At 45.1% G+C, this 17556-nt stretch overlaps 2 protein-coding genes across 8 annotated transcripts in view; one reads left to right on the forward strand and one right to left on the reverse strand.

The window, feature by feature from the left end:
- The window catches only part of LOC105677049 (autophagy-related protein 16-1), a 260615-nt gene that overhangs the window by 156058 nt on the left and 87001 nt on the right, over positions 1 to 17556 (forward strand). The window lies entirely within an intron of this gene.
- Positions 1 to 17556, reverse strand: part of LOC105677048 (uncharacterized) — a 278448-nt gene that overhangs the window by 6881 nt on the left and 254011 nt on the right. For all 3 annotated transcript variants that reach the window (XM_012375378.2, XM_067357540.1, XM_067357541.1), the window contains 2 exons: positions 7696 to 8032; positions 5330 to 5995 (listed from right to left, as the gene is read on the reverse strand). In XM_012375378.2, coding sequence (XP_012230801.1) covers positions 5330 to 5995; positions 7696 to 8032 — 1003 coding nt within the window. The remainder of the gene's footprint in view (positions 1 to 5329; positions 5996 to 7695; positions 8033 to 17556) is intronic.

Here is a 17556-nt window from a genome sequence, read left to right on the forward strand (position 1 = left end):
CCAAAATGTCAGGATTTGTTCTCGACTTTTTTCGCACCAAGTTAGGAACTGGCCAACAATAACGAATGTAATCAGCGCGGGGTAGCCGCGAACCGCATTTTCTGTTTTCTTTTTTTTTTCCTGCACACTCGTAATTCATACGCCGACGTCGGTGCCGTCGACTCAACTAAGCTGTGTCGCATTAATTCTGAAATTCCGACACGGGCGGTCGTTCGCTCGTAGAATTCAGCGTGGATGCGGAATAATGGTAATCTTATCCATATGTCGCTCCCACATAAATTTTCAACTGTATCCCGAAGTCAGGAACTGAGCGCAGCGGCGTGATTTTACTCGCGATGGCGTCGCGAGCACGCGGCGGCGCAAGAAAAAGCGGGCAGCTCTCGCAGAAGAAAGATTACAGAATGCGGATGTCAGGAATCGCGGTAACGCGGCGGGCGTCGGCCGTCGCACGCAATATGCGTAAGACATGATCGTCTCAAACTGGTTTTTCGCCTCTCGCGGCAGCTGCGTCAAATTCTTTATTTTTTCTTTTCTTTTTTCCGTTTTTTAGTTCTTTATTAGGTAAGGCCATATAACGGCAATTACACGGGATTATGACATGAAAAACAGCGCAACTACCCGCTTTTACGCGCGCCATTAGAGCCGCGCATATATCCGTCCTGGCAAATGGTGCAACCGAGCGCGCCGCTATAATTCCTATTTTCTCGCGACAAGCGGACCTATCCGTTAAAATTCTTTTTACTCGCTTATAATCTATCGCGGTTACATTGTGCGCGAAAATTTTTTCTATCGGCGTCTTGGCACCGCGACCATCGAAATTGATATACAAGATCGAAGTTTTTCTCTCTCTCTCTCTCTCTCTCTCTCTCTGTCTTTCTCTCTCTCCGCGATCTTCTGGAAAATGAATGTATAATAACCGTTCGCGCTCACTCGTTAAGCTTGTCATCCGCGAAATAAGCGACGCCGATGATCGCTTCGCCGAGAACCACCGGACGTAATATATTCACCGCGATGACCGCGCGTATAACGCGTCATTGATTTCTCTTCATTCGGATCATTTGCCAGGAGGGCCGCGAGGGTCAAGCACTCTCGACCATGTTCTTCCCGATCTATTCTCTCTCGTGAAACTGAGAATGGCCTGGAACGCGGGGTTAGCGCCACGCTCTCTCGTGTACACATCTGAAAACTGGTTTCAGACCGGCATATTACCAAGTTCATCGTATTTACACACCGAGCACGTATATTATCGGCGGGAAGTAAGACATTAAAATATGCTTCGTTCCACGTACAGCTTCATTTAGCCGTTTCTTTGCCTGCGCGCGCGCGTCCAATGGAACGGGCGGAACTTTATTAACCCAACGTCATCCCGCGCAGAAAGAGTAGCGGAGGGTCCGTTTCTCTCCGCGGGGGAAAAGCGAGAGCGGTTGCACGCGAAGCGTGGCGGATGCGGGAGAAGAAGCGCGCGCGGAGCGATTCGAAGGCAGACGAGAGAGGACGTAAAGAAAAGCTCGGCGAGGGGGTAGAGAGAGAGAGAGAGAGAGGGGGGGGAGGGAAGGGAAGAAGAAAGAGTACGTAGCCAGACGACGGGCTAGAAAGAAACGCGCGGGTTGTGTATCCGTGGCATCTGGTGCGCGCCGACGATAAGTCTCCTTCAGCGGGAACGACGTCGGCAATGGGAACGGAGGGGGAGGGGGGGGGGACGCCGTCATAAATGTACCGCGGCAGATCAGTCAGATCGTAAGGCTCGCGCTCGCGCTTTTACGGCGCGGCTCAACCTGATCCCCCTGTCTGCTTTATAAGTCGGCGGCCGCGGATTCTCCATTCGTCCCCTGCGTATATAGGTACGTTCCAGCATAGAGTCTACGTACACATATAGACGCGTGGCGTGTGGCGGCTGAGAAATGTTTCCAATTTCATTCAAACCGGTTGCGAAATGGAAGAGCCTCGTACCGCGGCCCGGTTACGTGACGGACATACCGGAAGGTCGAGCTTTTGGCAAATTTCTGGTGCAGCGAGAGACGCTATGATGCACCGTCACCATCGGCCGCCTCCTCCGTCCGGATGATCGTTTTTTTCCGCCTCGATGCGGGATTAATAAAATCAACGACGATTGGTTTCTGCGGGACGTGTTCGTTTTACGATCGTCCACGTTTATGGGGACAGGCAATCGTATTTATTATCGGAAACGGCATTAATGACATAAGCGATCAAACAAACCGTTTTATATATCGAGTGCCATATATATATATATATATATATATATATATATATATATATATATATATATATTTTATATTGACAGTATAAAAATCAAGGAAGTTTATAATTCTTTATTTTTGTGTATTAAACTGCTTATTTTATATACAGTTTGTCAAATGGTGAAAACAAATACAGAAGTAATCATAAATTAGACAACAATTACATTTTATAATCTTTGCTTTGCATTTCCAAAAATAATTTTAATTGAAAAAAATAGAACAGATCTTACAACATTCCGTATACACTTCCCGAGGAATCCATTAATTTATTTTTCGACGTGCAGTGATTTATTTGAGTGAAACTATTATTATTATATTAATTATTAGGCAATTCATTATTGTAATAGTAATTGGTACATCGTAAATATTTTTTCTCGACTTGGAGGCAACGTAAATACCGCTCAGTGTTCCCAGTAATAATTAATTGTTAGTCGTTTATTAGCTCGTGCCCGCGTCTACAAGAGAGAAAGGCCTTCCAGCTTTCTGATATTGAGAAAGACAAAGAATCGACAAGTAACTTCCTGCTATCGATACATCTCGGGTCAAGCGGTGCCCTTCGTTTACCGAGAATCAATGTTGCGTTCGTTTATTACCATATCGTAATGACGGTATACTGTCGCAAACGACGGAGATTATTGATAGCTGATAGCGTGGCGTATATCAAAGTTCTTGTCAGGCGTTTTATCACTCACGCCGGTCGATGGGTAAATAGAGGTGCGTAGAAGATAATATACGGCGCGAACGATTACGCGATGACGCGTTTTCTCGAAGCTGTGCGTTATCCCTCTGCAGATAAAAATTTATACATCCGTCTCCCTTCGCGTTTGATTAAACAAGGAAGGAACGAAAATCGAATGTAGCGAAATAGGAATTTTTCTTATTCCCCGTCGTATACCGTCGACAAAATTCACCGAGGGATCAGCGGAACCGATGGATGACGAGATATCTCTATCTTCGTATCTAGCGCTCAACAGGAAATGGGGTTAGACCTTGTGATCAGCCGCGGTCAGGAAACGAGATCAAGCAGCACGGTGCGCACGTTCTAAACCGGAAAAGGGCGCCACGACGCTTGATACAGGTACGGCTTGGGTGATATATCTTGATGCTCGGCGTCTTTCGTTCGCATCCCGATATAAATTTACTCTTTGTTTCTACACCACGACTGTTATTACTTTCTAATAAAGCGATATTGCGCCGTGGCGCGGCCGTGCTCGCTCGCGCGAGCAAATGATGTGGAACGACGAGTTAACGAGGCCGTGTGCCTCTTATTGCCTCCACCTTCGCTTCGGTACTCATTCCTACCTGCCGCTATCGTAACGATCCGTTTGTTTTACTCGTCGACGTGGAAGCTCGTCAGGACCACGCGGCCAGGACCGAGAGCGCATCTGGACGAATGCTGCGCGGTTCGAGCACAATGCGGCGAAAGAAAACCATCGCGGTAACTTCCGCGATACCCGTCCCGATGCAAAAAGAAGACATAATTGGAAAGGCCGCGAGAGTCCGGCCGGCTATAGCCGGGCCACGTAAGAACGAATACCATCGAATTATCGGAAAACATTTTTACAGGCTCATTAATGCTCGGAACGGCGCGGAATCGTATTTCTCTCCTCTGGCGCGCGCCCGCGCGTTATATCATCCTGCGAGTCATCCTGCAAAATGTACGAGCGGTATATGTGTAATTGGTCTATCGGGGTCATACGTGGCGATCGCCTACCTATTAACCGCGCGAGAATTATTGTACTTCCGCTCTAATGCATTTTCGCTCTTGCTCACCCACGATACTTCACGCATCGCGAGGAGAAAAGAGCGGATTAAACTATTTTTTCGCGATCTAATGGGATCGCGAAGTCAATTTCTCGCGTTGCCTTATGCGGGAAACGCGGAAGTAATAATCGCGGCTCCGCGAGCTCGGTCGTTTTGAACGCACCGGTGTATTCCATTATTTAATGATCCATCTTCATATATTTGAAAGGAACGTCTGTTCTCAATCATATTCGCGCGTCATCTGCGAATATTTCTTTTTTCCCTTTTTTTTTTTTTTTTTCCTGTGATTAAACACGAAACAGGTTTCACGAGAATTTGCACGGCTTAATTAATCGCATGCATGAAAATTATGCAAAAATTATTTACTGCAATATCAAGTCGTTAATGAAAATCGAAATGTCACAGGCGTCACGGATGATGATCGAGCGAATCTCTTTTAAGATTTAACCCAGCGCCGAGGGTAATCCTACGCTCCCTTATGTGGAACACGCGAAAGTAATGATCGTTGCCAGACCAATGTACCCGCGTGCCAGGCATGTCACGGCACGTCATCGCCAAGACGGCGGCGCATCATCGACGCGACCTATTACAGGCCGGGCAAATTGCTTCCCGTCGTAAAATCCGTCCGAGTGATTGATTAGCATGAAGTCAGATCGAGTGGTTGACTCGTGCCTGCTTCCATCTCGCCGTTTTTCCACCCCAACCACCTTACACCCGCGCGCATATTTCCAGGCATTAAAGCACCTCGCGTTCCCACACGATGTCGACGAACATCGACGTTATCGGCGTCAATCATCTCGATCGTTTTCGCTTTGTCGCCCACGGGTACCGGTCGCACGACCGTCAAATTAGATTCAGTATTTATCCATCTTTTCTATTATTGCCCGCGGGGCAGCCACGCGCGTATCGTACCTGCCCGCGGTTCTATAAAATGATAGTTTTTGCCCGGACGGCTCTTCCTTTATTGCACTTCGCACCCGCTTAGAGCTGCGGCGCGCGAGAGATGATCGAGTACCAAGACGTTCTTGTTAGAACGGTGCCAAGAGGGACATTTAGCGCAAGCGCAGACTACATTTACTTCCCTGAAAATAGTTTTCCATTGCTGGCAGCGGTTTATTAATCCAAGGAAACTAGATGGCAAGTGTAATCTTTCGCGAGAAAGTAATTTTCGTTTATTTATATTATACGACGATTATCTAGCGATTACAGCTCGAGTGCGGAGGTTTTAGCCGATTTTGATAAGAAAAAATATATTCGTCGCAGATGTATATTTATCGCAGAATTGTATGATACGCTGAGCGACTTACCTTGCCGGTGGTAGCCGATTTGTAAAGCGGTCCCATGATAACGTGATCGGTCGGGCAGCCGTCGGAGTCGATGAGGACGATTTCGCTGGAGTCGACACCGTCCATGGCGACTAGCTCGCGTACAAAGATCTCGTACGGGCTGTTGGGATCGAGTATCTCGAATTTGAGCGCCAAAGGATCACCGACTTCGGCGGACGGGATCGCATCGTTGCCGCTGCGATCGGTAATCTTCATGGCGACGTTCGGCGAGTCGACGATTACCTCCTCCGATAGAGCCGGCGTGATGTCGCCGTGCACACCGAGATCCACTTCATTCGACACGGTCTTGTTGGTGAGATCGTACTGGCAAGTCACAGCCAGGCCGAGATCGGAACTGGTGACGATGGTGTCGTGGTGCTGGATCACTACGTCGTTCAAGTAACGGCCGAGACCCTGCTGTCTTATGTTACACTCGAGATCGTCGTACGCCATGCGAAGCTCGAACTCGAGCGCGCCCTTGATATCCTGCACGCACGAGTTGGGTGAACCCTTCGCGTATACCTTGCCGTAGAACAGCTTGCTCGTTTGAATTCTGGTCACCATATCGCCGGCACGACAATCAATGGTCACGTTGTAGCAGGAGCTGAGTTCGTACGTCGCCGCTTCCGACACATCGAGATACGGTTCCTGAAATTATTGTTTGTTTTCGGGCCGTTACTCATTGCTCGCACCGCGTACGGTTCCGACGTGTATCGCGTGTTAATGCGATTTGTCGTGGATATTAATTCAAAGGAATTACAGCACGCCGTAGTGATAAATTTCAAAATACGCGAAGCACGGATGTTTCGCAATTAAACTTCGCGAAGCTACCTCCCGCGATTTATCGATCATTCTTCTATTTTGTTCATTTCACGTTGGTTTGGAGATTTTGATAGCTTGCATCGGGCTTACACAAAAACTCCCGGAGAATTTATGACGAAAATCGAACAGCAAACGAAAAGAGTGCATCGAAATTCTACCACAACGTACTGTATTGATCTTCAATGATATAGTTCGCATAGCAATTAATATTTTACGGCATTCAACACAAGCGCAGGCGGGTGGAAAAAGGAACGTGAAGGATCTGCAATTTGCGCGGAAAATATCGCTGAAAAATTTTGTAATGCAATTTTTCGCGTTAATTTAACAAAAATTAGATTATTTCGTACTCTGTTAAATCGATTCCCGTTTCTGATGCAATGTTACATGAAATGATAATAATTTATTCGCACAAAATGATTAACCATACTCTTTATTTTCAATATCTAAAGCGTCGCATTTCCATTTATTTCGACGCGATATATCAAAAACCAATAATTATCAATCGCGGAGCGATATACACACGTATGTATTTTCATTTGTATCAAACAAATGATAATCCGCTCTGATTCACGGGCTTGTCACTTTCAAAGAATTATTTGGAATCCCTCTACATGACGCTATTCATTGCTTTCCGTCCGAAGCTCGATGGCCCTCTTCGATGAAACAAATTAATCGCGAATATTGCGCTGATAAATACTCTTGACGTTTTGTGCTTCACAGTTAATAATTTGTATATTTGTGGAGATGTGCCGCCGATGCTTGCGCAACCGTGGAGCTAGTCGCGGGACCGCACGCACATTCTCGCATTATACATATTAACCGCTCATCTGTCGAGTGAGAGAGCGCGTGAAACCCGTATAGTCGGACAATTATCCATATCGCGATGTCGGGGCAATATTTCAATTCGGTTCATTCTGTTTAAATAGTTCATTATACCAATTACTCGCATAAAAATCGATTGATGTATCAGGAAATTAATGTATCGCTGTGCAAAAAAGAAAAACACCCAAACAATCGAATACTCGACGAAGCGATGATCGTTAAATCTTTCGTTTGATTTTCTCCCCCGGAATACAGAGTGCGATTCGCATTCAGAGAGCCCGAGTGCTACCCCGGCAGTTCGATGGGGAAAAGCGTCTGCGATGGAAACTCGATTTTCCGCGAATGCACCCTCGGCGGATTGTTCAACCTGATTTGCATGTGTGCGACGTAATCGCGTTTATAGAAAATCCCCACTGGCCCTTTCCAAGAATCCACGCTGCGAGCTGACAGGCAAAACACGCGGCAGTCGCGAAACCGCTTTATGCTGCTTTAAACACTCCCGATGAATTGAATCACACACGTCCGGCAAGTAAATCGGAACGCGGCAATGTCTATTTCTCTCTCGCGTAGCAACAACTTCGCGATTAATGCGTTAAACTCATTACCGCTGTTATTTTACTGTCGTCGTATTTATCAGATATTCGCGTAATGTTTTTAACGTCGCTAACAGTAAGCATAAATTTGAAGTGTGAAATTTTTCTCACCTGAATATCGGAGAGAGTGGCGCGGGAATGATGACTGAGACGGCATACCATGTCGCCAGTATCGCCATAATCGTAAGAATGGCAGCGGAACGGCGAGTTCAGGCACAACTCACGACATTCGTCGGACGTTCCGACATCCTGGTAAACGGAGTCAACAGTCTTCAGTATACGACCGCTCAGCTTCTTAAATTCGCAAAGTTTCACGGGCTCTTCTACGCAATGGTTTTCCAAATAATCCACCCCCTTCGCTGTCTGGAAGGCGCTCGAGCCGGCAACAGTCAGCCTGTCCATATCCGAAAGTTCGCACTGCTTGGTAGCGTTGATGTAATTGGCAGATCTGTAATTCAAAGGAAAGTTCTCATAGAGAATTTGTCGTTGATTGCGAACCGGTAGTCTCTTATCTACGGTTTGCTCATGGAAAGATAAACTCGTTTAGATAAATTATCGTCGCGATAAACTGTTATAAAATCATCGACGGCAATAATACTTTCTTTATCTCGGATATCGCCTACTGAGAAGACTGGCAATCATTTTACATTACTATTTAATAGCTACACGCGTTTTATACATGCGCTTTAAATTATCTTTATAAATACGACGAGGCATCTACATATCGCCCTTAATTGAAGAATTAAATGCACAGCGTTTAAAGGTTAAAAGCGAAGCAGGATAATACAATCCGTTTCAGTCGTCATGCACCGGCGTCTTTTCTATTACGGTCGCAGTTCTCTGTTAATCTTGCAAGGCAAATTGTAAAGAAAACACGCACTGGAAAATCTGAAACACGCGTTGGAATCTCGTTTCCAGAGTGGCAGCGGAGACATGTCCGTCCGCCGGAATAATTACTTTCCGCCGCACTTTACTGCGCCGTAATAATGCGTGGTTAATGATACTAAATGGAGCTAAGCAAAGGACAATTAAGAAAACGCTAATTTACTAACGCTCTTGTTAGAGGAGCGTCGTATAATCAGTCCGTTTCTCATTCCTCTCTTCCACGCTTGTCGCGTGTACTGCAGATAATACATACACTTATCGTTAGCGTATCGAAACGAAAGATTCAAGCAGAAGAGGCAATAACTTTCCCAAGGTCTGCGCAATTTTTTTCCCAACGAGCGTGATCCAAAGGTTTGAATGGCAGCTTCTGATAAATTACGTATGTACTCATCTATAAAGTGGTATAATCATGGACATCTGGATGATGGAGTGACGCATTTGCATTAATGTTTCAAGCACTATAAACGGTACACGATATGATGACATCTATGACTGATTGGTACTCGAATTTGTGAAATTTCTATTTAATCGAATCACACGATTAGTTAATGTTCCGATAATTTATTTTGGATTATATTAAAGCGGCGACAAATTAACTTGCTAAATACAAAAGATTCGCGTTTGACAGAAATATTTTTTGCGGTACGTTATGGCGATTTTGTAACCATGAATAATTCTTTTGAGGCAGGCAACATGGATTTTTTATCAGTTTCGGAAATTGATAGAAGTTCCGACCATCGGAAATGATAAAAGATCTGAATGAAATTCATGGTTTCAAAAATATTTATCTCGAGTCTGCATTGCGTATATGCACGCTGATAACATACTATAGTATTACTCCGTAAATATTTGTGTTTGGACTTTGTACATATTGGTGGGAAATGATAGTATTTTATTGCACGCGCGCACGGAATAGTCAACAGAAAATGTCATATTTTTTACTGGATTTTTTATATATATATATGCAGATATTTACCATATCACGCTACGATTTCTCGAATGATCATAATAGTCGGTACAATTTGTAATAACGAACTGCTTCATATGAATAATTGGTTTACGACTTTATAAGAACGTAGCATTTTATGAACTCAATATAGCTGAATATTGGATAATCCAACGATTATAGAATATAATTTCGTTTGTTCGAAAATTATACTAAAATTATACTGCGATAATTCCAGATTCGTAAATTTGATTTATCTACTTGATTGAAACTAGTCTTTTGGAAAATCAAGAATTCTCTATCACTGTGATTATTTGTAATCAGTTTACGCCGAGACTGCAATTTTGCAGATCGACGGCGATGCAAAAAGATATGAGATATAGAAGCGCTCTCCATTAGAACATATGCGGTCGCATTCTTGTCGCGACCGCAACTTCCTTCGTTCGCCTGATGCGGCGTAAACGCATGTCCGACATACGCAACGAGCTTTCAAGACAGGAATCCAGGAAAATTGCGGCTCCGGTCTTTTGTATCTCGAGATCACGTCTTCACCTCTGTGGCCGCTCTATATAATCCGGGATTAGATATTCCCCGCATTGAACATTCCCCCGAGATAATCTGGAATATTTCCCAGCTTGAGCGGGACATTGAAATCATTACCATCTTTTTCTCCTTCCGGAAGAAAAGATCGGAAAAACTGCGCGGGGAAAAAGCAGTCAAGAGTTTCCGCCGCGACGTGCCCAGGTGCAGAGACTGGCATCATCATCGAACTCAAGTTTGTCCTCGGACTGGCACCGCGAACCGGCGATAGAAGAAGTCGGTGCCTCCCCTCCCCCCCTCTCCCGCAGGGGTCGCCGAAGAGAGCGGCCGCCAAATTTATTCCACGTCGCTCCATCGATTTCGGATTATATTGCCTTAAGACCTGAATAATATTCATGGCTGCCACGTTATGATTTCAATATTCCCGCTACCCTTCACCGAGCGACAGGCAAAGTCGAAAAATCACCGTGGCCTTATGCGATGGGGCGCGATAAAACCCCTCGAGTTTTTTGCTCGAGAATATAATCGAGTGACGCTCGCCTTGTAGTTGTCATGATTATCGATGTGTCCTTATACACTCCGTTCTTCCACGTCGTTATTTCGAAAATCAACGGGAGGGGGACGGATATGTGAACGTTGCGCGATACCGCGACAATGCCCTGCGGTAAAATCGACGACGCGAAATGAATGGGTTACGAAAAACGCGTCGCTAGCTTTGTTCCACTGCGCTGGTGCTTGAAATATATATATATATATATATATATATATTATATGTATGTGTGCGGATGAATGTTTGCTCGTTAAATCAACAAGTTTCAGTCCGATTGTTCGTGACTCAAATACAATAATTGTCCGATGGTATATGCCCCATCCCATCCCTCATCGCTTCGCCGGTGCAATACGTCGTTTATTATCCATTTTATATGCAAATCCGGACAATCGCTTTTATCGCAAATTATTTTTAGACCATTCACTGATTGCGCCGCGTTGATTATGCGCCGCGCCGCCCGAAAGATTTGTCGCCCATGCCCTGCTGATGAAGATATCGAATCACGCTGCGTTGAACACAGTGTCTCATTATCGCTGACGCGCAAAAACTATTAGGAAAGGCTCGTTTCAAAGCTCGTTGCCGCGATGGTGCAAGAAGGGCTGTAGCGATGTTACTTCGCCTGTGAGAGAGTTGGAAATATACCGGATATTGTAAAAACAACGTTGAAATCGTAGCTAACGAGTTGTAGTAAGTTGCAACAAACTCGCAGTGTCGCTAACGATGATGGAGTACGCCAATCACTCTTGCAAAACTAAAAGCTACAATACACCGCGCACTTTTTCAAGCGCAATTCGTACAGTTTATCACGAATTATTACGACAGATCACTAACTGGAGAGGAGAACAATAATTATCCATATCGAATTGTTCTAGCAAAAAATAATTGTGATAAAATAGTTAGTAAATTTTTATGAGATTTTTATCACTTCACAATGAAATCCGTCATACTGTAAAACATTTCTATCCACCGTGCGGACAGCCTGACATCGTAACGATCACGTTACGTTAATTTAAAGCGCAACAAGATTTATCGCACCGCTCGCAATGAATAACGTAGAGTAGAGAAAGTTTTATTTATTCAAAGCCAATTCACTTCTTCCTTATAGATTACGAGAGGGAGGTGAAAGCAAGTTGTGGGATATTTGCGAAAATTTGCTCGCCAAGTATCTTGGTTCGCCACGCATCAGTTTCGCAACTTTATGGCAGATACTTTTGGGATAGCTATACTTTCGGGGTAACCGAAGAAGAACCTTCTCGTTTCGTAAAACATCTTGCTCGCCGTATATCGTCAAGCTAACTTCTCGGGTGGCATTATCGTCGAGAGCCCTCTACTTAGAGAGAAACGCGAGGAGATACGGCCACTAAAGGCCGAGCCCCTCGGCGAAGTTTAGTTCGGACAGGCGATTCGGGTATCTTCTGGTGGTAAATAATTAATGGATAAAAGGGTAAAGGTACGTATACACAGTGTGTCCCGAGCTCATCGCGTTTCCTTCCATCTACCATTTCCCGAGTCAATTTGGAGGTGACTATTTTTTTCGCCAGAATTCAATTGAATTTTTTTATATAATATTTATATTTCACATTATTTCAATTTACTAAACATTTATTGAGGTATTTTTAAATTAAAATTAAATAAAGAATTGTATTCTCTATGCTAGGTTCAATCGTTTAAATTAATGAATTAAAAAAAAAAACGAGTGGTATCTCAATATTTTCGTTAAGAAAAAGTTTACTTTCTTAGAAAAAGGATATCACATATATTAAACACACTTTCTCCTGTCGCGAGACTGGAATTTCTCGTTACCTGCGAGAGAGCAACACGAGCCGACTGATTGTGAGAGGCTGGTGATGTGACAGGAGAAGATACGAGGGTAAGCCGAAAGTCTATTGCACAACGATAAAGCCTCCCCCGATTTTCTTTTTTCGATTCGGGACAAAAGATACCCGGCGCTCGTCTCGTACAACTTACGGTAAACCTCGAGGGAAATTTTAACCTTCGAGACAGATGTTAAATGCGAAGTTAACTGCGACGGGACGACATTCCGTCCGTCTTTCGCCCCCTCTGACTTGCTTCCTTTTTCTGTTGTCCCGACACTCTCTCCTTCTGTCCCCGTGTTGTCGCTCTATCGTAATTCTCTTTCCGCACTTTCACACTGTACTATTCCGAACAAATGGTGAGACAAAAAAAAAGGACAGGCCGGATCAAGTCGGCGGGAAAGAGAGAGAGAGAGAGAGAGAGAGAGAGAGAGAGAGAGAGAGAGAGAGAGAGAGAAAGAGAGAAAGAGAGAAAGGCGAAGACGAAGAGGGCGAACGAGAGCGCGGCACCGTTGGTGACGGTGGAAAAGAATTACAAGTGGTTCGCCCCGCTGCATCTCGATGAATCTCAAATTATTCTTCGTCCGCGCGCCTGCTACGGACCTCCATTGCGGAGCCGGGCGAAGAGGCGGGTCCTGAAGTACATATGTATACATACCTATATTGAAAGACGTCAATCGTAAAAACAATTTCTGCCCCTTGGCAAGTCAGAGCTTTTCGCCCGCTGATACGAGCGCTGTTTTTTTAACTCATCGAATGAACATCGACTGACAGAGAACTACGCTGAAGGTATTTTCATTGCATTGTTAATGTCAATGAAAAAGTACGAGTAAAAAGTACGGGGTTAGGTCTTTCCGCCGGCATGATTGCCGTTCACGGTATGCCGTACACGATTTTTTACTTATCGTTATTGAATTCTTTGTTGAGCAACAGGAATGGATTCCTGTTTAGCGGAGATCGGTATAATAAAATAAATTGATTGCAGTTTGTGATAAAAACTTATTAAATTAATATTAATTCTTAGGCACTTCTCTATACAATCGACGTTAACTGTTACGCTGTAAAATCGATCGATTGATTATAGCCGCGGCGATAATGGATAAACGAGGAAGCTGTGCAAAAACCATCTGTGGAATATGCAATATCCGATAACTAATGCGTAATGCGGCATATTGGGCGTGTCGCGTCACGTACGACGTACTTGGAGTGCGCGTACACGAAATATCAACAGCCTGGAGAAAAACAAAGCTAATTTGCATTACTCTTTTGCGACTGCTCACTGCGCCCTAGCCCGCTGACCCGCAACACCGAGTAATCCCGGCAGACTCGGATAAGCGACGATATTAATGATCGTTGCGTAAAAACCGGCACAGCAATTCATGCACGGTTCGCGTACGCCGCCGTGCATGGCCATATCTGGCAACATTATTTAGCCTCGTGCTCTCGGAATGAACTAATCAGCTTTATATTGTGTGTTACGGAACATTGGGGGGAAATCCTGCGTATTATTCACAAACGTATATCAACTAGATACTCGGTATACTCGCGCGACGGCATTTTAAAACGCAAATTGCGCCCGCCGACCGAAGGAGGAATTTCACGGAAAATGTTTCTTGTGACAGCTCCCGTATGCTATTTAATAAAATGACACTGCGTGTAGTCGCGGAAGTTACTTACTGACGGAAGAACGTAATTTACGCGGACTGGTTTGCATATTTTTTCAAACATTTATGGAGGAAAATCAGAATGGTATTTATATTTAACGAGTTTCTATATTTAATTATTTCGCGGCTACTTCGATTGACATTATTAAATAATAAATTTAGCCATCACGTCATTAATAATAATAGTTATGTGCAAAGGGGTCCGTAATACCTTGATTGCGATAAATTACCGGTGAATGTGATTTTCATAATGCCAAATGCTAATGATCATACATAATTCCGCGCGATTTTAACGCAGAGATCGCCGCCCGTGTGTTTACCATATTTCATTGCCAGGCGAGAGAAAACGGTTAAACAGATTTATTCATCTGTCATGGTTAAAATTGGAGCGATGCGCGCGATGCCCGTCTAATGAAAGGTAAGAGCTTAACGCGCTGGCGGGAGGGAACGAGCGGCGGGAAAGGGAATGGACAGATAGAGAGCCACTCCTCTACGCGGGAGGGTGAGGGATTTCGGCAAGCGTTTAGGTAGCAAGCCTCGGTCTGCCACCCCGGTACCTCCGTGCTATTACTTGGAGATATACGTCGTCTACGCAATCCCGTGATGCATTGCGCGTTCAGCCGCGACTGCGAGGCGAGACGCCCTCTCCACGACTCGAAATTCTCTCACTCTCTCTCTCTCTCTCTCTCTCTCACTTTCTGTGTCCTCCCCCGCGCACTCACGCCTTCGCGGCCACCTCTCTCCATCTACCACCCCGGGCTTCCTCCCGGCCTCTCGCTTTCTCGACAAATGGCCACAATTACGTACATGTGCCAATACATAACCCACACTGCCAGCCGCGCTCCCCTCCCGCCAGCCCTTCTTCGACAAAGTGCACCACCACGAGCAGTCGTCCGTTTACTCTCGATGCTCTCGCCCGATACCGCACCTTCCCTCTCTCTGCGATTCCCTCTGTCGTCGTCCGTCTCCCTCTTTCGCGCTTTTCTCTCGCAGCTCTTTTTTTTTCTATCCGATCTCTCTCTCTCTCTCTCTCTCTCTCTCTCTCTCTCTCTCTCTCTCTCTCTCTCTCTCTCTCTCTCTCTTCTCTTTTCTTCTCTGCTTTTCTTTCTCGCGTCTCCTTCACCGATGGTGCGGCGATAGACGCGTGGGGTTGAAAGGAGAGAGAAAGTACCGGAACTCGCTCGTCGACGAGTTATCCACCGGAGCAAAACGAGACATCGTTCGCGTTCGTCGCCGCACGCTTTCTCAAGCTGTCGTCGTGATCGCACGGCTTTCACGGGATACAGCCCGGTTAGGGCCGCTGTTGGCGAAGAAGTAAATACACGAAATTAAGCGGGCCGTTCGAAGCGACAAACACGATACCAGCGCGCACGATAGTTGGTTTATTTTTCTACTTGCCGCAAGCACATCCGCATGCTAAAGTACACTCTTCTCTGCGAAACGTATTTTAACTCCACCGGAAAATATAATTTTGCACAATATTAAAAAGTTACTCCATTACGAGAGGATTTCCATTTCTCTCGAGATATAAAGCGGCGCGACGTCTAGCGTTGGTACCGGAAAGTTATTATTACAATGAAATAATGAAAGTTACAATGACATTCGGAAGTGTTATTCGTGGCATGATTAAATAATTCAATTGTCGTGGAAACAGTGTCTCCTATTACAATTTTCGCGCCGTGCAACACAAGAGAGAGAGGGAGAGAGAGAGAGAGAGAGAGAGAGGGAGAGAAATAGTATTTAATCGCGATGTATATTAGATTTGTATTTCATTATATCCAAAAATTATTTTACGTTCCTCATATATCTCTCTGCTGCAAAATAGAATGATTACTTTCAGCAACGCTGACTCGAAATTCGTTGCTTGATAAAAATCGCAATATAAAGCTCAGTATATAACATTCTCTATTTTCTATTGACTGAGGATCTGACGCGCTGCTTTCCGAAGTAAACTTGTTTGCTGAGAAACGTAAACACGATCGAATCGCGTATTGTCTCAAGTTGACATAGTTAGTCTCTGACGAGCGGAAACGAAATTTCAGACCGGCGTAATCCCGATAATGGCGGAGCGTCGTTGTACCTTCGGTGCGGGAGTTTCGGTGAAATCTCGATACATCCAAGAATAGGACGGTCGGCTTACCGGGTGGAAGATGGGGAAACTTGTTCCATCGGAGATTGGGAAACGGAAGGTGGGCGTCGGAAGACGCGCGCTCGCCGGATAGACGTTTCCAGGACGATATGTACTCATACACGCGCGCTGACGAACTTGCACTGCGGCGCGTCGAGAGATCGACATGTGTGTGTGTAGTGGTGCTCGATGTAATTACGATAAAGTTAATGCAAGGGCATCGGGTGGTCCAGCTGGTATCGCGGTCGATCGACAAAGACGTGATGTAACAGGTGCTCTCTCCCGAGTTTCGTATCGCGTCCGACGCTTGCTTTTCTAGCGCGACAATTAAACCGCGAGATTCGACGCTTTTTGTCCGTCGGACAATGCGCGCGGGCGGACAAGCGGTCGAAAGTTCGATCTGCGCTCCGCGAAAGCTTTTTCCACGGAAAGACGTCACGGAGTTCGAGACCCAGATTCGAATCTAAGTCGCGTACGTCCATTCGTCACGATAAAAGCAAAAAGCGGGACAGTTCGCTAATTTATTGTACGTTCGGCGAATGTGCAGCCGCGCGGAATGTCTCTCTACGTTTTACATCGAGAGACAAGGAAGCCAGCTGGACCCGAATGCCGACGTCGAAGAGAGACGCACTGCGTTAATCGATAGCGAGGACTGAATCCTTAATCGCGAATGTCCACCTACGTCCACGGTTCCAATTAATAAATATCGCCGCGGCTAATGAATTGCGGTATCTCACCGCACGATATATAACGAAACGGTAATGCCGCTCTGATTGCGAATTAATTACTTATATCATGCCATTTGCATATGCAAATCGCACAACCGACCTGCAGACACGAAGGAATTGAATGAGAGGAGGGTCGGAGACAAGGAGGTTAATGCCACCACCGTCGCCGGCACGGCTATGAGCGAAGGAGAGATAAAGTGGAGCGGGAAGAGCAGCGCTGTGCTATGCGCCGAGGACGCAATCATGTTCTATACTTATCGCGAAATACCTTTCTATCGGGAGCGCTCTTGTAACAGAGCTTGTTAACGACAGTTGATAGCCACGGCCGCTATTAATATGCACGCCGATTGCGGAGAAGCGGTGCAAGTACTTGTTTGATTATAAGCGTTTATATGCTGTTTGACAAAAAAATCCATGTACCTCTTCAGCTAGTGAAACTTTGCGTGTACTATGTTGATGAGGATATAAAAGAAGTAATAACAGTATCACACTGTACAAGAACCATTTGTTAAAAAAGATCTCAAGCGTTGACTGATACTTTGTCAAGTCACTTGGAATTATTTTATCGAGGTGCGTTGATTTTTCTCATCAGACAGAGTGGATTAATGTGAAGCTGCAAGTATTTTAAATACGCCGCACTTGATATTATTATGTGACGCATAAATTCCCATTTTGTAAATTATGTACGTGATAAAAAATGTGGAGGAGATATGAAGC

The sequence above is a fragment of the Linepithema humile genome, chromosome 6, assembly GCF_040581485.1.
Source record: "Linepithema humile isolate Giens D197 chromosome 6, Lhum_UNIL_v1.0, whole genome shotgun sequence".
Classification (NCBI taxonomy): domain Eukaryota; kingdom Metazoa; phylum Arthropoda; class Insecta; order Hymenoptera; family Formicidae; genus Linepithema; species Linepithema humile.